The sequence below is a fragment of the Martes martes genome, assembly GCF_963455335.1.
Source record: "Martes martes genome assembly, chromosome: 4".
Lineage (NCBI taxonomy): Eukaryota > Metazoa > Chordata > Mammalia > Carnivora > Mustelidae > Martes > Martes martes.
In genome coordinates this window covers 185,462,532-185,477,113 of record NC_137891.1, presented here as the reverse complement: position 1 = coordinate 185,477,113, position 14,582 = coordinate 185,462,532, and the positions used below count along the sequence as shown (strand labels likewise).

General features: G+C 42.9%; 1 protein-coding gene across 1 annotated transcript in view; it reads right to left on the bottom strand.

The window, feature by feature from the left end:
- Positions 1-14,582, bottom strand: part of RERE (arginine-glutamic acid dipeptide repeats) — a 308,722-nt gene that overhangs the window by 82,704 nt on the left and 211,436 nt on the right. Inside the window, exon 11 of the mRNA XM_080801487.1 lies at positions 8,184-8,282. Within this exon, the coding sequence (XP_080657613.1) occupies positions 8,184-8,282 (99 nt within the window). The remainder of the gene's footprint in view (positions 1-8,183; positions 8,283-14,582) is intronic.

Here is a 14,582-nt window from a genome sequence, read left to right as displayed (position 1 = left end):
GGCCCTGAGCAGGCGGAGGGAGAACCCCCGGAAGCAGCAACATCTGAGCTCAAGCTCAGCCAAAGGGGCCAACTCCACGGAGGTGATGTGAGGACTTTGGGGGAGGAAACAACCTCTACTAGGTTTCTCTCCTTTCCAACCCAGTCAAAACAGTCTTTTCTGATTATCCACCCCACTCCCGGCCCTGGGCTATGTTCTGGAGATACAAGAAGAATTAAACTATAGGCCCTGACGTTGAGAGTTCCTAATCTAACGTGGAAACCCCCAGATGAACTCGCCATCGCGACCCAGCGCAGCAGACCCCCACACGCTCTGGGGTGTAGCTAGCCCACTGTGCATGGTACTTGGCGTTCTGGCTTGGATCTAGCTTTCCCACTAGAACACCAGCTCCGTGAGCACAGGAATCTCTGCCTGTTTTGTTCAGTGCTGGATCACCAGTGCATAAAATGGTACCTGGCAGAGTGCTGTGCTGGTGCTATAGAAACATCTGTGGAATGACTGGATGGACGAATTTCCACCAGTTATCTGATATCAGAAATAAGTAACCTGGTAAACAACATGAAGGGTCATCCTATGGTCGTGTTCACACAGGTGGATGAACAGGCTTGCCATGCGCAAGTCCCAACAACAAATGCAAGAACTACAGAGACAGACAGACAGACATGGGTCTGAACTCTCAACTGGTGAGGCCAAATGCAGAGATGCAGAGACTTTTTCCCCTTGGTGACCACTAAACATACTCTGCTTCCCAACACTGCAGCACTTTGCCTTATACATGTGGAAAATGAACTGGAATTCACCCATATGAAATACTTTGGAAAAATGTCTTAAAGCAAGTTCTGAAACATCAGTCAAAAGTGTCACTTAACAGCATGCAGGGTGGTGGGGAAGAAGAATAACAAAACACACTAGGAAATATAAAAAAATGTGCTGGCATTCCCATGAAGGGGGCAATTAGGGGGCTACTAAGGCCACTGTTACTTCTATTTAAGAGAGACTCTAGGTTTTAGATACAAGTATGGCAGGGAAGAGGAGACAGTCTAAAATGAGTTATTTCCTTTCATTGTAGGATTCCTTTTTTTTTTTTTTTAAACCCATTTCCTTCCCCCCACAACGAATTCCAGTTACCAGACTGATAGAGTATGTTTCACCTGTGGAAATGTACGGCTCCAATGTCATCATACATAAAATGTTCCATGCATACACATTAAAATGGACTCCAGCTCTGTTGCTAAGAAACTGCAGAAGGAAAGGGTTTTCAATCCTCTTCATTTAAAAAATAACCACTTTGTCTATGGGAGAACAAATGCAATCTCTCAAGTTCCCTTGTGTCTTGTTCTCATTTTTTAAACGCAGAGATGATGGAGGGCAGCTGAAAGTGTATGCTATCTCCATTTGTTTTATACGCCCTTGAAAATGAGATGGAAAACATGGTTTCAATAACCCACCACTGTAGTGTTTATTAATCTTTCAAGCTGAAGATTCTCCCCAATGCTCCCCTACTCAAGCAAAAAATGAAAAATGTCCCATAAAAATTGCTCTTTGATTTTAAAAGATTATCCTAAGCGGCAAAGAATAATTTAGAGAATGCCTATACTCAGTGTGGAGTTACTTCCCAAGTCTCTGTGCTGTTTCGCATCACCCCAAGGCCTGAACACGGGCAGGTGCACAAACATTCACGGACACATGGAGCCCGAAGAACAGCATAACTTTCTGCTGGCTTTCAACAAAAATACCTAATATCAGGGCTACAGGATAAGGAACTTGAGAAACATATGGGTTAAAGAAAATGCGAAAAAGAATGACCTTGTTGAGAAAAACAGGCATACCACCTTCTTTGACCATAGTTTACAGAGGAAGCCTAGAAAGCAATAAAGCCATGTATGTGAAAGGCAAGGTCACTGCTGAATTTGTAGATTTAATCCAGAGGCAACTTCTATTGACATGAAATACTGAAATAAATTTTTGAAATATCTCTCTCCTTCTAGTGCGTGGCCCATCTCATTTACTAAAGGATTTTAAAATGCATTTCTCTTTACGGGTTGTTATGCAGTAGAACATCTCTGCAAACTGACAAAATTGATTGCCTGACACCAATCTTCTGAACATATAATTGATTTTTAATTCACTGTCTCATTGTCAAATGGACTTGACAATAAACTCCATTCTATTCACACTATCGATTTGTTTAAAAAAGGGTTTGACCCAAAGGCTGATGATGGGCATCAATCATGGGAAAAAGAGTTCAATTTCATTAATACTTAAAGCATTACACCAATTTACCTGTATCTACATTTTCCTTATTTACTTATTATTTATTTATTCTTAAAGATTTTATTTTTTAAAGTAATCTCTTATACCCTATGTGGGGCTGAAATTTACAAACCCGAGATCAAGAGTCACTTTGCTTGCTTTTCCAACTGAGCCAGCTGGGCTACCTTTCCCTCTCTTAATACTAAGGGCTGACTTTTGCCATGGACCATAAGAACACATAACATGAGTGAATAATATGTGTATTACTTATGTATAAATAATATGCCAACATTTCATGCTTCTCTTATCTTTCCTACTTTCATATTCCAGAATTAAGTGATTCACAAGAGGCAGAACCAATTAACTTAAAATTAGAGGAAGGGTAGTAAATTGGGAGAAAAAGAAAAAAAGAAAAAAACGTCAATTCTATTTAAAATTTACTATTGCCTATTATGTGTTGCACTAAATACAGTATATCCCTATTTCGGGTTCCAGGTGAACTACAAATATTCTCAGATTAAGACTTCTTGTGAAAGTGAGAATTTCAATATAATGATTCCATTTATGTAAGTTTACAAACACATAAACCAATCTACGTACACGAACAAAGACACAAAGAGAGCATGAAACTAGGAACGTGAGATGGGAGTGAGGTTTCAATCCCTTTTAATGTTTTCATGATATTCTAACAACAGAATTAAAATTCATATAAAATTACAAATGAAGAAAAAATGAATGGGTTCATATCGGATGACCTACAGGATCTTCCTATCACCCACACTTTGGAATGACTATATAAAATACTCAATAACTCTGGAAATCCGCCCATTCCTAAAAATTAGCATCATGCAATTAAGCTTTCCCCTATATCGAAAATATACAATTTAAAACTAAACACCAAAATTATGGACACCTTAAAACTCACAGGATTGTAACTGCAGGCTGAGGGCAGATGCTTCTCTTCCCCCTCGCCACTGTCTCCATCTCTGCTCTCACCTCCAACCTCCCACTGCTATAGGACCTTTGGTTTTGCTGTGGATTCCATTTTCTACAGCTGCCACACAAACAGTAAATAAAAATTCATTGTATTTTTGCTCCACTAAGCAGCTCTGTCTTCTGGCACATCCAGATGCCTGGCTTAAAAAGACTGAACAATGAAAACAATGTTTTCAAGCAGACATTCCAAAAAGGGCCTAACAAAGGCCTCTGAAGACGCTGCTGGGAGAGACACCACGCAGACAGCTGGCGTGTCCTGCGGACGCAATTCCTCGACCAGCCACACGGGTTCATTGGTTTACAAATACTCAGAAAATTAGTCTGCCGCACCATGTCAATTTTGAAAGAAGGATTTTCATTTATATTTATGATAATGCTGAGCTTTAAACTGAAGGAAAGTTTAGAGGTTTTAAAATTTATGATTTGTAAATCCATGTACGTGGCCATTGTAAGTCTACCACCACACCATGGATTAACTGGCTATGCATCAACATTTTAGATTATTTGTGTCTATATTGTTCACTCAATATAGTACACCAAAATTGGCATAAAATATTTTAAGGGAAAACATACTTCCAGATAAAAGTTATAGTTACCCACAGTGACATGGAATGAACGCTCTGCGGGAACATTGTAAGCAACAAAACCTTTACCTTCTGGAACACCTGGAATTTTGCTGAAAGCTGCTTCAACATGAAAATAATTTCCAAAACAAACACAGCCAAGTGGATGGGAAGCAAAGGGTGAAGTGCATACACAGCTCAGCAGAGCACCCACTCTTACAACCTTGCAAGTCAGGCTAAACTCCACAAGGAAAATGCAGGCCCTGAATTTTAAGAAGAATTCAATTAGCGTCCCCAGTATTTCCATAATCAACAGCTGAATGCTAATTAAGCGCACAGCGCCAAGCAGCAATGGAATCCCAGCGCAATAAGCACCAGCACAGCAGCAGCAAATGCTACCTTCAGCTTGCGTGCATAAATAAGCAGAATTAATAACTACCCGAGCATGGAAGGGTGACTTAATCTGTTTCGATTAGGTGCAGTTCAGCCTGGGGCCTTTGTGTTATATTTAAATGTGTTCACCATGTTTAATTAAAAACCTAATAATCTAGAGTTTCTTTTTTTTAATGTTCTGATCAGTATTTTTCTCCTCTTTCTCTTCATAAGTTTTACTGATTTAAATGGCTTCCTGAAATGGAATAATATTTTCAGCATAATGTGAGTGAGACTGGTTAACCGTCAGTGCGGCCCCCAAAGACAGGCGCCGGCTGTTGACTTCGGCTCCATCCAACTGACCCAGCATCTCTTTGAAAATGCCTCTCTGATCTGACCCAGTTTTTTCAGCCTGAGAGACCACCTCGAGCCCGCTACCGACATGTTTCTCAGTCACTGCACTAAAGCAGAGTGCAGTTTCGGGCCTAGAATTCGACAGAAACTGCCACAAACCTGGCATCCATTCCACAAGACTTAAAGTATCTCAGCCCCAAAGAAACTTTGGTGAGAAATATTGTACCTACACACACACAAGCCATCAAAGGAATCACTGAGAGAAAATGTAAAATGAAAGGCCTCCCACTGTGTAATTTTGAGGCCTAAAATCTCAAGAATTGGTGATTATCTGAAAGACCTAGGATGAAGAGATGGTGGGTGGTGCTATCATTAATAATACGGGAATTTTTTTTCCAAAAGTAAAACTTCTAAGGTCAGCTTTGGGTGCACATAAAAGTTTTTCTCTGATGCATAATTATTAACTATCACAAGTTTTAAAATGTTAGACTGAAGACAATCTTAATTATGGTAAAGCATCTTTAAAAACACTCATCTTAAATAAAGACCTGTCAATATTCTTCAAGTCCCTCTTGGACAAAAACATGCTTCTCTACCAGACGCTGGTCTCACCATCAGTGAAGGCCTCGCTCTTAGCAAGTTCGCCAGCAAGGAAGGCAATCAACGCGGAAGCAGAGCTGCGGGGACAGAGCGGGCGGCGGCAGCAGGAGAAAGCAAGGGCAAGCTGCCGGCAGACACAGGCGAGCAGCGGAAGCAGCTCAGAAGACGGCGCGAAGGCGGCCTCATCGACGTGGCTGCAGTTTGATCAAACCGGTATCCTGGAGGCAATGACGCTTAAAAATAACTAAAATGTTACTCTGGGGGTGGGGGGAGGGTACAGAACAGGAGTTAGGCCCATGTCCTTAGCTTCGTTGGGACACACTTGCTTTGCTTATTCCTGTGATTCCTGGGGTGAGCTGATGTGGGGAATTCAACCAGAAGGGCCACATGCACACAGCAGTTTATGTTCTCACAGCCAAAACCAGGCCAAGGCAGAGGTCCACGAGTGCTCGTGCCTGGCTGCCACATAAGCTGGTCAAAGATTTGACTTGGAAACGTTCGTAAGAAGCTGCCTTCAGCCTATCATTTACTCAAGCCCTCTTGCTCATTTGCTTTCCAGGTTTTAGAAAGTGAAGCTGAACTTCCTACAAATAAGGGAAGCATTTGATCCCTGGGTTCTGCAAGGACTGGATGAGTGCCAGCACATTTCTCAAAACTCCAACCAAAACAAGAAGCAACCATGACAAAAATGCGCCGGAAAGACAAGGATTCACGCAGTTAGGGATCATTACCACGTCCTCGGAATGTGCAGCAATCTGGAGTCGCGTTTCACTTTTCAAAAGAAAGTCAGGCCTTCTCCGATGTCCAAGACTCCCCTTTCTGTCCCACGGGCTGCCTCAAGTCCCCAAGCCGCAGCAGCAGCAGAGATACAGGCCACGCTGTGCCCAAGAGAGGCAAGTGTGGCAGGAAGAGGAAGGCGGCTTTCCTTTAAGCGGGAGTCCTTATACCCCAAGAGCAGGACGGGCCGCAGAGAGAGCACCTGGAGCTCCTGGCCGCTGAGAAGCCTTAAGGTGAAGGTGAGGGAGGGCCGAGAAGGGCTCCCAGCACAGGCACCGGCGGGGGCCCCGCGGCAACGGCCTTTCACACACTCCTTCCATCCTCTCCACCTCCTTGCCTCTTTCTTGCAACAAGGCTGTTTGAGAATCTTAAATTTTTATCAGTCAAAATTCTCTCCTTCTCACACAAATGGGTCCACAGTGAAAAACAACATCAGACTTGACAAAACAAATCTCACATTTTTACTCTGCCACTATCTGAATAACAAACGTTTAAGAAGTTTCCAACTCTTGACTGATCATGTAAAGCATTTAAATATTTAATTTCCGAACAGCAGCACCAACTTCCTCATGCATCTGGTCAGCCGCAAGTGTTAATGGACTCCTGACAAAGCTCTCTAACCAAACCTTCGGGGCTGCTTCGGTCCCTCCCTGCGGCCTCCTAGTCCGCTTCGCTGCTTCCACTCGCCACCCCCTCCCCACCTTTCCTTGAACATATCCTCTCGGCTCTTGCTCCAGCCCGCACCCAGGATCTCACCACTTCTCCCCAGCACTGATGCCGTGCTCTTCGGTCACTGGGCTCGGGCCCGGAAACTCGCAATTGCCCCGGAAGCCCACTTGTGACTCGGGCCAGAATGCGCCCCACCAGCAGATCAAGTCACCCCTCTGCTCAGAATCTGCCCATGCAGACCAAAGAGCAAGGCGCCGACCATCCGTCCACGGGGCACACATGATCCACCGCCTGCCGTCCCCCTCCCCTCCCCCTCCAGACACATTCCTGCCTACTTCTTGACCATGCCAGGACCCAGACTTCTCTTCCCCTGGCATGATCCAAAAGGCTTATCTTTGCACTAAGGTCTCCACTCAAATGGTTCTTACCAGGGCCCTTCCTCCGCTCCTTACTGAAGACAGCACCTCCCCACTCCCCCAGTTTATTCTCCATCCTCCTTACCTACGCTATTCTCCTCAGCACACAGGTGTGCTACCACTTGACATATATTGATTTATAGATGGTCTCTCCTCTTAAAACATAAGCCTCATGAGGAGGGGCCTTTTGTTTTGTTTTTTAAGATTTTATTTATTTATTTGACAGACAAAGATCACAAGTAGGCAGAGAGGCGGGGGAGGGGTGGGGGGGGGGGAGAAGCAGGCTCCCCGCTGAGCAAAGAGCCTGATGAGGGGCTCGATCCCAGGACCCTGAGACCATGACCCGAGCCAAAGGCAGAGGCTTAACCCACTGAGCCACCCAGGTGCCCCCGAGGGACCTTTTGTTCTTGATATGGTCCTAACACAGCACCTCGCACACAGTAAGTACTTAATAAATAAAAAATGAAAAGAGCAAGATTAGGAAAGCACAGAAAAGTTTTTCAACATTCTTTCTTAGCATATTTGAAAGTATCAGCAACAAGCTTACAATTGATATGTCTATCAGTGCCAGCCTTCATCTTAATTTTTCAACCTAAAGGGCAAATGTCAAGCAGTAACACTCAGACACAAGACTGAAGTAACAAAAGTACAAGGAATCTGTAAGTCTTTTACAGCAATACCTTTCAGAAGTCACAAGATGGGGATGTAGCTTCATGAGAACTCGGTCTGCTGGGACAGGAATCCATGGGCATTCAAATCTGTATTTGTGGGCACGTATTTTATCTCCCCACCTTCTCTGATGGGCCATAATGACAGGATGAATATGTACGAGCCACTGTATTTACATAATCAGGTCTATGCTTCCTGCAAGTCACTGGCTCCACTTAAGGATATGTATCAACTGGTTTAAAAATGCTGGGTTTTAAAATGGGGAGGGATCAAAAACTGGCTTGCTAAAACCAGCCAGCCAACACTCCCAATCTCTTCTCTTTCCATGAAACCTGAGAAAACCCTTCCCACTAAGGTGACTAAGATCAAGTCTCTCTGTACAATTATGACGCTTGCAGGCTCTTTCCTTTGACTAATGGCTACCATGGACAGTCCCCAGAGGCACAGGGAGGGCACACTTGAGAAGCCAACAGCCCGGTGACACCAGCCACAAGACCACCCCATCCGCACTCACCACTTCATCCTCCGTCCAGCACTTTTCGATCAGCTTGGGCACAGGCTTCTTCACCAGGCGCTGCAGGGCTTTGCCCGCATCGTACCCACTCTCATGTAGCTAAAACAACAACAACAACTTCCGTTAGTGAAGCGTGCCGAGTAACAGATCCGGAAGCAAACCAATAAAACAGAAGCCCTGCAGTTGTTCCGACAGAAGAACCACGGAAAGGGCACGTTTGTCAGCAAGAGAATTCATTCTCTTCCAACGGCCCCCTGCCCCCAGTTCCAGCTGTTCTGGGAAAGGGAGGCAGGTAAGGTAGAGAACACTTTGGCAAGAACAGGAATAGGATTCAGAACAACAGTAACAAACACTTTCTGAATATGTGGCCAGACAGAGTGGGGAGCATAATCCATGTACTTATTCTTTCTTAATCCTATGAGAAAGGTATTTTCTCATTTAAGCTCATAGGGCAGGAACTACAGTCACCCCATTTTATTGATGAGAAAACTGAGGCACAGAAAGGTCAAAGGTGCTCACTGCACTAAACCAGTAGGCTGTAAAGCCAGGACTCCAACCAGTGTGATTTCTACCCACTCTTGTCCCATTCCCCCCAAAAGGCAGTTCAAAACCTTCTGAATTATGTTATTTCCTTTCAGCATCTCTGAAGTCTTTCAACTGCAGTAATTTCACTTAAAATTTTTTTTTTCAAGTATCTGAACTGTAAGAGCTTTTTAATGAAGCTCTTTAACAGTATACTAGCAATACATGTGAATGAAGATGCTGGTTTATCTACACTCTCCTTCTAGGACCAGACTTCTCTCTCATTAAAGGTAATAAACTTCCTCCACTCCATATGCTTTCCAACCCCAGGCAGTGCCTGACACCACTCACCCTCTCTATCTTGCAAAGACATTCTTCTCTTGGTTCATGTGACCCCAACCCCCTTCTAGTTCCAGAGTTTCAACCTGTAGACAATGGAATGAAATAACAGACAGAAAGATCCTCTTGCTTAATCTACCTCCCCTAACTGTGGCCATTCCTCCAAAATTCTCACGGGAAATCTGGCTTTCCTTTACAGACGGAATCCGTTTTGGCTAAGATCTTATCTCTAGCGCCTAACACAGTCCGTAGCACATGGAGATCTAAGAGAACTACTGGCTAAGTTAATAAATAAATGCCTTCAACTATTGTCCCTGTGCAAACTCAACCCAAATCTAAATCTCAGTTGATTCGAATTCATTCGGCTTGAAGTTGACAAAGTGCCTACTGCATTCCATGCGATGTACTAGACCCTGGGCCCACAGACAAAGGCATCCCTATTGTCATGGAGCAGACCTTCCAATCTTCTCACCCATGTTTCAATCCCTTATCTGAACAATTCACAAGCATCAGCTGCAAACTCAGAATGAATAAGGTCCACACCTTAGCAAACCACAGTTTTTATTTGCAGGAAACTTGCAAACTCCTAAGGATGTGTCATGGGGACACAATACATAGGAGATGACAAGATCGAGCAGATGATAGTAATCGCTAATACCTAGGTGTAAATAAAGAACTACAGACACACAAGAAAGAGGAGAGAGCACAGGATTTCCCCTCTTTAGTAGAAGACTCCTAAGAAGGATGTGCAAACTGCCTTCTTACCAACTGCTACAGATCCAGGGCTGGGCATATAGTAAGCCTGCAGTAAATATTTATTGAATAAGCTAAAATAATATTTGAAACATACACAGCCAGTCTCTCTTCTAACTATTCAACTGCTAATGGAAGAGATATCACAAATATCCATTTTCATTGCACATTCAGAGAAACAGAGGTATTAAAAATTAAAATCTCCTGAGTATTCTCACAGTTTGGAGGACTCCATTTATTTTAAACCCAGGTCCAAGGAAATCCAGACTATATATTAACTATAACAATAAGTCACTACCTTAAAACAAAACGAAATACCTACAACAATCAATGTTAGATTGTTGGATTCTGCTTTTTTTTGTTTGTTTTGTTTTTAATTTGACAGAGAGAGAGATCGAGAGATCATAGGTAGGCAGAGAGGCAGGCAGAGTGAGAGGGGGAAGCAGGCTCCCCGCTGAGCAGGGAGCCCGATGCGGGGCTTGATCCCAGAACCCTGAGATCATGACCTGAGCCAAAGGCAGAGGTTTAACCCAATGAGCCACCCAGGCACCCCTGGATTCTGTTTTGATGGTGGTATTTTTTTTGTGTGTGTGTGTGTGTGTGTGTGTGTGTGTGTGTGTGTGTAGGGGGTGTATCTACTGAATATGAATGCTAGATATTAACTTATATATTTTAATAACATTCATCATTAGACCTTAATCTAGACTTACTTCAGCAGTATAAAAAGATGAAATTAAAGTTAGATTTTCAAACTTTGCTCAAAATCCAGACCAAGCAGATACCTGTCAAGTTCTATAATACAATAAGATTCTATAATACAATAAGAATCTATAATATGACCTTAACAATGTGGACCAGAACTGAATAAAAGAAAAAACTGCATGCCTATTTAATTTTTTTAAAAGCACATATATTAGTGATAATCTGAAATCAATTCTAGTTGATCAAATCATAAATTCTTAATAAAAAGCTTATGGAAAATTAACAACATTTCTTAAGAGGTAATTATAGTACATGAGGTAATTATGAAGAGCCATGGACTCTGGAGCCAGATTATCTGGACTCAAATTCTAGCTCTATTACTAGAATCCAGCGACTTACTTATCCTCTCTGAGACTTAATGTTGTCATCTTTAAAAATGAGTATAATAATAACGTCTACGTCTTAGGGTATTAAGGATAACATTAGAAAACACATGTAAATTGCTTAGCACTGCACCTGGCACATAATACACTAAACGAGTATTAGTGATTTGTTTTTAAAAGGAAAGAGTAAAAGAAAGGAAGCAGTCTCTACTCAATTTTCTGGATTAAACAGTAGCCTTTCGGCGGGGCGGGGGGGGGGCCAGACTGTTAAACTATAAACAAAATCACTTATGTTTCACAAAATTATTCATGTTAATAACTTAAAATTTGACTAAAATACTGGTATAGCACACAGAAAAAATTTTAAAATTTAAAGTCTTATATGGTTGATAGGAAATTACTCTTAAGAACATAAGGCCTGTTCCAAAAGTGTACTGCAGAATGAAGCTAAATCAAATGTCATTAATCCCTGGGCCATTCCAGACTTTCGGTGAACCAAGGCAAGCTTTGAATGGGAGCTGCAAGAAACGTTCCCAACGATCTGCTGAACTTCTGGCTGTGTGGTTTGTTACAAAAGCTGCCCAATGCACACACGGCACCCTCAGTTAAATTTCTAGTGAGCTGCTTATTTGTTCCCTAAACATATCCCAGTATTCACACTTCCTTCACAAATCTTCATTTCTCACCACACTTAGCCCTGAAGAAGCCGTTGCCACGCGTGTGAGGTAACCTGGGCTTCCTTCCGCTACTCGTTCTCTAAATAATGGGCAATTCCCTCCTTTCATTTGATTGACTGTCTGCCCGTCCTCTTAAAATATTCCTGCTCCTGACCTTTCCATGATATAAACCCAATAAATATTTAGTGTCTGCTCCCACACCTCTACCAAGACATATTTGAAAAGCCAGAGATATGGGATTATTTACCAACAGTGATGAAATATTTACTGAACAAATGAAGTTAGGGTATTATTGTGCTATCATCAATAATTCATAAACGCTAGTCCAAAAGCCCGTTGTCAAGGGGTGGCTCTGCCCCGCCCTCTTCCTAGGGAACCCAACCGAACCTTTCCACACCTTCGCCTTCTTCTGAATGTTATAAATATTTAATTCTACGTTCTAGGAATCTTGTCTGAGAACATTCTGAAAGTTTTACATCTTTACAGAAATCCTTAAATTATATTTGATTAAAGATATACTTTTAACATACTAAAAGTTGTTATGGCCCTCACGGCTTCACAAAAGTGAAGATCAGTTTTGACCACCTTGGGAAAATTACTGGAGTTCAGGACATCCTTCATTCCTTCCACAGACATGTACCTAGTGCTAAACTGGGCCAGATGCTACTCTAGGTGCCAGGAAGAGATACACCTTTGGAGAACACCGACACGCACATCAGGAATGGAGGAGTGAGAAGGGATAACCTGTGAGAGGCACTGTAAAGTACCAGTTTGGTATAACACGTCTATCTAACTCTCACATTCAAACTCTAGGGTCCTCACAGGGTGGGTACTACCTTCTTCGGTCCATGTATGAGGCAACAAGTAAGCTCTTTTAAAAGAAGGAGGGTTTTCTAGATGGTTATGAAGATTTCCCTTCTTCAGACTCGAGCCAAAATAACGTTTGAGGAAGGGCTAAACTGGATATTTCAACTGTATTCTTTATGTACATTAGAATTAAACCTATGAAAATATTGGCTACCTTAAATCTCAAAAAAAAAAAAAGCCATTAAAAAATTCTCCTCTAATACAGCATCAAGCTCTAACAAATTATAATAATTTCACCTTGTGGAAAACATGTGGGTTTCAAATTTTAAATACCTGATCACAACCATACAGATACATCTATATAGTGAGGAAATGGAGCACAGGCTTCTCACTATCGCTGAGGTAAAAAGGTCCTTTAATGTGAATAAAATTTTCTACCATATCCCCAGAGAAAACTGCTCAAAGAAATGGCAATGAAGACAGGGGGGGAATCCCTCAAATGTCTTACAGTTTCACTTTGTAGCCTTGGAAAAGCAATTAAAGCAAGATAAGTAAACCCTTCTGTCCATTTTGCAACCAGGCAGGGCTAGTAAATTCTGGGGTTGAATATAGTTTTAATGTAGAGTATAGCAAACTGTACTGTTCCGGAGCGACTGGGAAAAAATCATCACAAAATACAGGGACCAAGATACAACATCATTACTCAACCAGCTGCCAAGGTTTACAAGCTATTGGTGGGAGAAGCATTTAGATCTCACACCACCCCCATCACCCTGCCAGCCACTAAAGCAGATGTCGTTCAGCTGAAACCACCGTTTTCAGATTCATCATCCCGGGTGGGGGTGTATAATCCAATGATCAGAGAGGCAGATACTTGTAAATCTGTTGCTTCCACATCACTGAACCGCAAGTCTGCACTTTTACACAAGCAAAATCTGTCTTCCCCTAAACCACAGGTCACTAGGCGAGGAATGCGATAACAAAACGGTGATACGTCACCAATCTCCAAGCCTTTCAAGTCACTCCATCAAGGAACCATCCCTGATTTGCTGTTTTCCACCAGTTCCACCTTTGGTCCCCTGGGCTGGCACCACAGAATCCTCAGGCTGTGTTCTTTTCTTCACTTTTGGTTTGTTCACTGTGAGACAGCAAACAGGACTGTTCCCCTATCAGGTGTCCGGCGCTCCTCTACCACACCTTCCAGCGCCCTTGAGGTCCAGCGGGACGTCCCAGCCTCAGAGGCCGGCCGCACGCACCACATGCTCCTGGTCCTCCACCCTCTCAGCAAGAGTCGCTACAGACCTCCCCTATGCCAGACACTGTGCTAGCAAGGACCGGCAGGACTGAACGGGCAGAGTTGATCTCGTGGGGGATTTGGTGCTAAAAACAAGGGCAGCCTGATTTGGTTCTACTGTAACAATCTAAACCCCCACACGGAGCCAAAGACTATGATACCACATGTGACTGGATGCATTTGGTCAGCTGCGTAAAAAGCTTTCAACAACCATGGGCACCCAGCCGCCCCTCCTATATAAGCCGTCCCATTGTCAATGCCTCTGTCAATGCCTAGTGAACACAGCACAGGATCTGAGGAAGGAGACAGATTCTTGTTATCAGTTTTGTCACAAACTGGCTGAGCTGAGGTTTTCATCTACCAAATGGGCCTCACACCACTCTCCCACAGTTGTGTCAAAAGACAATGGAAGGTATGAAATGAGATATGTGACAAGATACGTGAAATGTCAAAAGGCTATCAACTGTGCAGAGGCATCATCATGGGCACACGTCTCTTATCAAAGACTGCTCAGCAACCCCAAGTTCAACAGAGCACCTGCTGTACAGTGCTGGAGACGACACCCCCGCCACGGGCTCCTTACAGCTTCTGACCTCTCTGTGATTAACAGCAAGGAAGGATCATGCCCCAAGAAGAAAAACACATTTCTGCATAATTGCCCAAGTTAAATGTGCTACTCTCGCTCTGCCTGACAAATCATTCCCTGCTTATTACTTTCTATAATTTAATATATATAAGTGCTTTACTGGCAAGCTTCTCGAAAGAATAAATAATACTTAATGACTGCCTACAGTTTAATTAACTCATGATTGAACTTCTCATGGATTGCTATAAACATTAAATTACATCCTTCCTCAAAGCTGCCATGGATGGAGATCCAGTTTTAAGCGTTAGCCCTGCTGCCTAACAGTTCTGAAATTTC